The sequence below is a fragment of the Nanorana parkeri genome, unplaced genomic scaffold, assembly GCF_000935625.1.
Source record: "Nanorana parkeri isolate BGI_ZX_2015 unplaced genomic scaffold, ASM93562v1 scaffold424, whole genome shotgun sequence".
NCBI classification, from domain to species: Eukaryota; Metazoa; Chordata; class Amphibia; order Anura; family Dicroglossidae; genus Nanorana; species Nanorana parkeri.
In genome coordinates, this window is record NW_017306692.1 from 1,113,972 (window position 1) to 1,120,656 (window position 6,685).

The 6,685-nt window shown below is 39.0% G+C and overlaps 1 protein-coding gene across 1 annotated transcript in view; it reads right to left on the reverse strand.

Annotated features, from left to right (window-relative positions):
* Window positions 1–2,767: 2,767 nt before the first annotated feature.
* The window catches only part of LOC108789854 (tripartite motif-containing protein 67-like), a 46,236-nt gene continuing 42,318 nt past the window's right edge, over window positions 2,768–6,685 (reverse strand). The window contains exon 7 of the mRNA XM_018559981.1: window positions 2,768–2,914. Within this exon, the coding sequence (XP_018415483.1) occupies window positions 2,768–2,914 (147 nt within the window). The remainder of the gene's footprint in view (window positions 2,915–6,685) is intronic.

Consider the following 6,685-nt stretch of genomic DNA (forward strand, 5'->3'; position numbering starts at 1 on the left):
AAAGTCTGCATATATACATATGCATGAAATTGTAAAGTTCATCACAGAAATAAGGATTAGGTACATAGATCAGGTAAAACCGGGTGTTCTCCCAGGTTCCACAGGTCAAGAGTACATATGAATGATAAAGATCTTACCATTAATTATGACTTACCGATTAGTATGAGAGTTGCAATGCATGAACCAGCTTCGATTATTATCTACATACATAGCCCAGGCCTTGTCATCTTTTCCAAGCATCATGTCTTTCACCACATTAATTCTGGCAACACCAAATGCTGGATCAGGATGGTTGTCATATCTGTCAACTTGTACCTCCCAATAATGGACTCCTTTGGAGAATGCAGCTGTGCCCAAGACAACTCTATCATCATAACTGCTGCAAGAGGCTGTCATATTGTCATTGGACAGTACAATATCCCGATGTGCAGTATTCGAGTCAAATGTGAAAAATGCCACTAGAGAAAGTCAAAGTTTTGTATTAGCAAGAGCAGATTCATTTCTTAAATTGCCATTACCTAAAGTGAACTTCTACTCTATCCATACTAGACAAAGTAACAGGTTGATCTATAGAAAGCACTATAGGCAGCCTATACACTACTTCCCAGTGTATCCATGCTAACTTGATCTGTTGCCAGAGCATTTCAATATCCTGCAAGTTTTTAATTTCTGGAGGTTGAAACCTGCTTAGGGCTTGTTAAACATGTCGTACCCCCCCCACCCCCCACCCCCCTGGCAGTAACAGCATTCTGGCCTTGTAACAGCAATGTAACAGCATTCTGGCCTTGAGATTGGCTGTTCAGGTACTCAATGCTGCATTCTGGGGAGGCATAGGATTTGTACAACTTGCCTATGCTGCCTCTTATAAAGCATACTTCTTAAGATATCTAGTTTAAAAAAAAAGAACAGGTTCACTTCATGGTGCCTGTTCATCAATATAATTAACAAATTACTTAAATATTATGTTATGTGCAGCTGGTCCTTCTTGTTCCATATAAATGGTCCAAACTGAGTTTGTTAAAGCAAGCTAATTGCTAGGATTGAAATAGAAGAACCCTGGAGAAGAAGATGGAATTTAGAAGCACTGTCATCCTCTTACCATATCCATCCCTCCAGCCTCCTTCACAACAGTCATTTTCTCTAGAGAGGAGGGAAATGAGCATGTCTTGCGCATGTGCAGTAGGAAGCCGACTGCAATTTATCAGGAAATTATGGAAGATGCCCAAACCCATCCTGTCAATTGACATGGGAGACAGTGCTGGACATCATGGGCTAGTAAGTATGTGTTTTTTACTTGTACTTGTAGCTGCTGACTTTTCCCCTAGCCCAGAGAAGTTCCACTTTAAATACTTTCCTGTATAGTGGGCAGCGGTTCCAAACTTTGCTTTTTTGCAAAGCTGCAGGTGCCACTGCTATCTAACACTTCTTGGTGTGTCAGATAGCATGTCTCCTGCTGCATGCTGTGGTTTTAGCCTCCAACCTCTAAGCCAATACTTTTGCAGATACTACTTTTGCTGCCCATCTTATCGGTGGACTTCCTGTCTACCAGACATCTTCTTTTACAAGGTTCTTCTATTACATTTCTTTACCCTAGCAACAGGGTGACTTTAAGCCGGTGGTGCTAGTTTACACCTGTCTTCTGATACATACATTAATTTGTCTAAACCTTGATTGCTAAGCTGCAGATGGAACAGACTTTCCCTGTTGTTCCATCTGCATTTAGCAAATTGTGGGTGACTATAAAACACCTGAAATCACTAGAAATAATAATTATCTCTGTGGTGATATATGCTCAATAGAGATACCACAAATTACATTTCCCACACACTGAAAAAGGTACCTACAGGTGAAACTCGAATAATTAGAATATTGTGCAAAGTTCATTTATTTCACTAATGCAACTTAAAAGGTGAAACTAATATATGAGATAGACTCATTACATGCAAAGCAAGATAATTCAAGCTGTGATTTGTCATAATTGTGATGATTATGGCTTACAGCTCATGAAAACCCCAAGAACCCCAAATCCACAACCTCAAAAAAGTAGATTATTACATGCAACCAATAAAACAAGGATTGTACATAGAACAATATCGGACCTCTGAAAAGTACAAGCATGCATATGTACTCAGTACTTGGTTTGGGCCCCTTTTGCAGCACTTACTGCAATTACTTTTGCACGATATTCTAATTATTCGAGTTTCACCTGTATGTATGCAAAGTATAAACCCTGAGGTGGAATGCTTAAAAATGGATATCATACAAGTGTACCGCAATACAACTTGAGACAGTTATAAAACAAGGTTGGCTTCTTGTCATTTGTCTTGCAGCATGTACATATACTGTACATGTGGAAAAACAGTTTGCAAATTACATATGTGTAGATAACAGAGGTTTAGGCAGTAGGTACATTAGCAATACTGCTAGTTATGTATATAAACCTCTGGGGGGAGATTAGTGGTCAAGATGATACTCAATTCGCATTTCATTTTTCAGACAATTGCTGCTCATATATATCAGCTTATATACAGTAGGTAAAGTGCATTAGCAATCAGTTTTTCAATTTACACAATTTGGGAGGACTAGGTAATTTCCAACAAAGGACATTTTCTCTTTGTGCATAGTATAGCAAATAGAACACTAAGGGGTATATTTATACAGGGGGGGATGGGTCATTATTGATATCCAACAGAATCAAAGCTGTGTTTGGTATCTAGGTCATATCTAGTGTAGTAAAAAATACATTTTAATAGAATACATGCTTGGATTACTTACCATCAGATGTCTGCAAAACGACGGTCTTACTATAAGGTCCAAGTCCTGTTGAGTTAAAGGCCTTGACTCTTGCATTGTAAGTGCTGTTAAAGTGAAGACCGTCAATTGTGCACAAAGTTTCTTTACCCACATAAACTTCCTATTTAAACATAAAAAATATTATTTTAAAATATTTTCACAGATAAACATGATTTAACTGCATTGTCTGGGGGCTGACATTGTATACAGTATATAAGTACATTTGTTTAAAACTGTATAATGTAAAATAACCGTCATGAATGTGAATATCATTAATTATAGTAGCACAGACTTAGGAATTAAATATAAAATATTATGAGATTCAGCCAACTTTATTGCAGACTGGAAATACAGTAAGTAAGTAAGTAAGTATATAAATACAATTGTATTAATCCAAACCCCTGGAAAAGACATGTGATCTTGTAATGTTTACTTAAATATAAACCCGGATGAAATCCTTGAATGATGTATCTGTTTAATTAAAAGTATTAATGTGGCTCTCCAAATTTCGTACATAGTAGAGAAGTATTATGATAATCATTTCTGGATTACCCTCATCTGGTTTAGTTCTGTTTGTTGGAACTGACAACTTGTAGTTTACACAATGAGTCTGCTGTTTATGACACCTATTACAGTAAGGACCAGTGCTGATGGGCTTTTGTTAGCGTACTCTGATTCTCACCCCATACAGGGATATATAGGAATGCAAAAGCAGTTTGAGAGCTCATTCACACCATCTGTGAACTCAAGACAAGCGGTACTTTTTTTAAAGCGCACCACAGTGAGACATTGTAGAACCACATTGCACCATGGTGAGTCCATAGAACTTAATAAAGGGTCACTCAAGAAACAGTGCGATGCAGCTTGATCCAGCGCATTGGCACTGTCCAGACACACACCAGCAGCCATGCGGTTGAGCACGGCTGCTGGTGTGAACAAGCCCTGAAGCAGGCCAAATACAGGTCCAAAAAAGATCGACTGCAGGACAAATACATCTGTCGATAAATCTGAATGATCTTAGAAGTGTCTCAAGCAGATGTCCAAAGACAGCTGCATTTGCCCATCAACACAAACCTAAAGCTTATTGACAAAGGCTTTTCCACTCTTTGCTATGGCCTATTAAAAAATACTCTTACACTCTTCACTTTCATTGCTTGACCTAAATGATTATTTTTATACATTATGAATCTCGTACTTATCTATCGGTAGAAACCTTAACAAATGGTATTAGATAATGCACACGGGTTTTTGCATTTTGTCATTATAAAAAATGTAAGGCTTTGTTTCCTCCCCATTCAGCTCCTACCCTTCCTTGTTCTGCCTTTTCAGTGTTCCACTCTCTCCCTCCCCCTCAGCCCTTCTGCCCCTTTATGCACCTGTGGCTGACAACCAGTGGGCATTCTACATCCTACATTTCCTCTCTTCAATCCTAGATTCAACCCTAAATTTTGCCTCCTCTTCTTTTTTTCTTGGCTAATGATTGGTTGCTACTCAAGCTCTTGTCTCTTCCTCCCTGGTTTGTGTTCAGCTCCCTCTCTGCCTCCAATACCCTCCAGCTGCATGGGATCACACTCTGTCTCCTCCATTTATGGTTTTAGTGGGATAGCATATTTGACTGAGGCTAATTCCTTTAGATGGATGCCATCTGGGTCAGATGCTTTATCTACCTTAATCTTGTTTACATGTAACTGCATCTCTTCCTGCATTAGTCTGAGTTCACACTGGGCGTACGGAATATGCGCGTAGGAACGTGCTTTAAAACACCCAGGTGTGAACCAGGCCTTAGGCAAGTAATGCTTTACAGGGAGAACTGGCTTCATCCTTCCCCCATATTATCTGACACATTCAACTCTTTTGTAAAGACAGATGGAAGGCTTGTATGTAAGACCTTAGCTTTTGCTTTTTTCGTTAAAGTTATGTTTCCTTATTTATCCTTCAGAGGGCCTATATTACCCCATTTGTCCCATTGAATTTATATATTTGTGTAGTCTTTTGGGATGTAACAGCAAATCATTAGTATTTTGTTTAGGTTTAGTCTTTGCTAATATGCATTGTTTTAGCTGTTTTTATTATACCCAGTCTACTTCTTAAGCTACTTTCTTTAGCTTAATGCAGCTGTGAATTTTTTTTTTTTTTAATCCTTTACATACAACTAGCATAATATCAGCATCTTGTTGGCAAACCCAATTATATCAGTGTCATTCCAGGCCTCAGTACATGTAAATGCAGAGCACCATAGTGACACCCCCTCAGGAGGCACATCCATGAAGCCCTGCCTTCACAGTATGCCTTCATTCTGACTGGCTGAGGACATCTTGTGGCAGAGAAGAGGTACCGTGGGGGACAGTTTTAGATTGAAGCCCAGAATCGAGCTTTAAAGTGACATTAAACCCTCAGATTGTTTAACATAAAACAATACTGTAATGTGTGCCTTACTGTAATCCATGGTTGTTTCCCTTCTCTTTGCTGCTCTTCTTTTTAAATCTGTATCTGTTCTCATGCTGGGCAGAACTTCTGTTTTGCAGCAGACTGCCTTGTCTCAGGAATGGATATATGGTGTCTGTGTATAGGTTTGTATAGGTTTGCAACCTGAGCCAGCACTACAGGAAGAGGCCCTGAGCTGCAAAGGGAAGTTATCCCCAAGCATGAGAAGACATGAGGATTTAAAAGGAAGAGCAGCAAAGAGAAGGGAAACAACCATGGATTACAGTAAGGCACACATTACAGTATTGGTTTATGTTAAAAAATCTGAGGGTTTAATGTCACTTTAACAGAAAAAAAAGGGTGTCATCACCCTTGGTTTTGTTGCCTGGCAGAGGTATATACATCACAAATGCGGCTGGACAGAATTACAAATCTTTTGGAAGTTCAGACATATGCATATCAACTGTGTACCTAGCTGTGTGCCTGCAGTTTAGCTTTAATACATTTTCAGTACCTTCAATATTTAGTAATGTTTTTTTTTAATTATAATATTTATTTATTTTTTAACATAAGACAAACATAACGACTAAATCACAAAAATTCAGGTTTCCCAAAAGACAGAGAGTTATACAACCAGATTAAAATAGCAGTGAAAAAGATTCTCAATTAATATCCTCCCCTGGAAACCCCCTCTACTCATGTTATTCCAGTGACCTATGGCTATAAAGCAGAAGGGGAAGCTAACTACAATTTCACTCATATAAAATATTTAATACATTAAATACACTGACTGCCCCCCAAAAAGTCACCACCTGGATTTAGCTAAGCAAATCCAAAGCCTTCCATTGGATAATAGTTCTAGGTTCAGCAATGTTATGTGCCCAAAATTGAGGTCAGCTGCCCACCTGAATATACTGAATGACCAAGTTTTTCCACCAATGGATTTTTTCTTCCCTGATGGGACGGGCATATTCCAAGATGACAGTGCCAGGATTCATGGGGCTCAAATTGTGAAAGAGTGGTTCAGGGAGCATGAGACATTTTCACACATGGATTGGCCACCACAGAGTCCAGCCCTTGATCCCATTGAGAATCTTTCAGAATCTTTGGGATGTGCTGGAGAAGACAGGCAGTGCACATTCATTTACTTTAATGTCTTATCATATGTAATACTTCCCTATTCAGTTATATCAGTTGCATTTTATTCCTAGATTTGTTGTATCTTTAGGAAATATGTCCGACACTATCAAGGGTAAGGAGAGGGACTTTAACTCCGTATAATATCTAACCAGAGCCACAATTTATACAAGTCTTCTTCACTTGACTCCACAAGTATGTGTTCACTTTAGTCTGTATTTCTTCACTTTTGTATTCATAAATAGCGCTACAAAGTTCAGGGCCGGATTTACTCTCCCTGCGCCCCAAGGCCAGGTTCCGCGATACGCCCCCCCCCCTCACCAGCCAACCC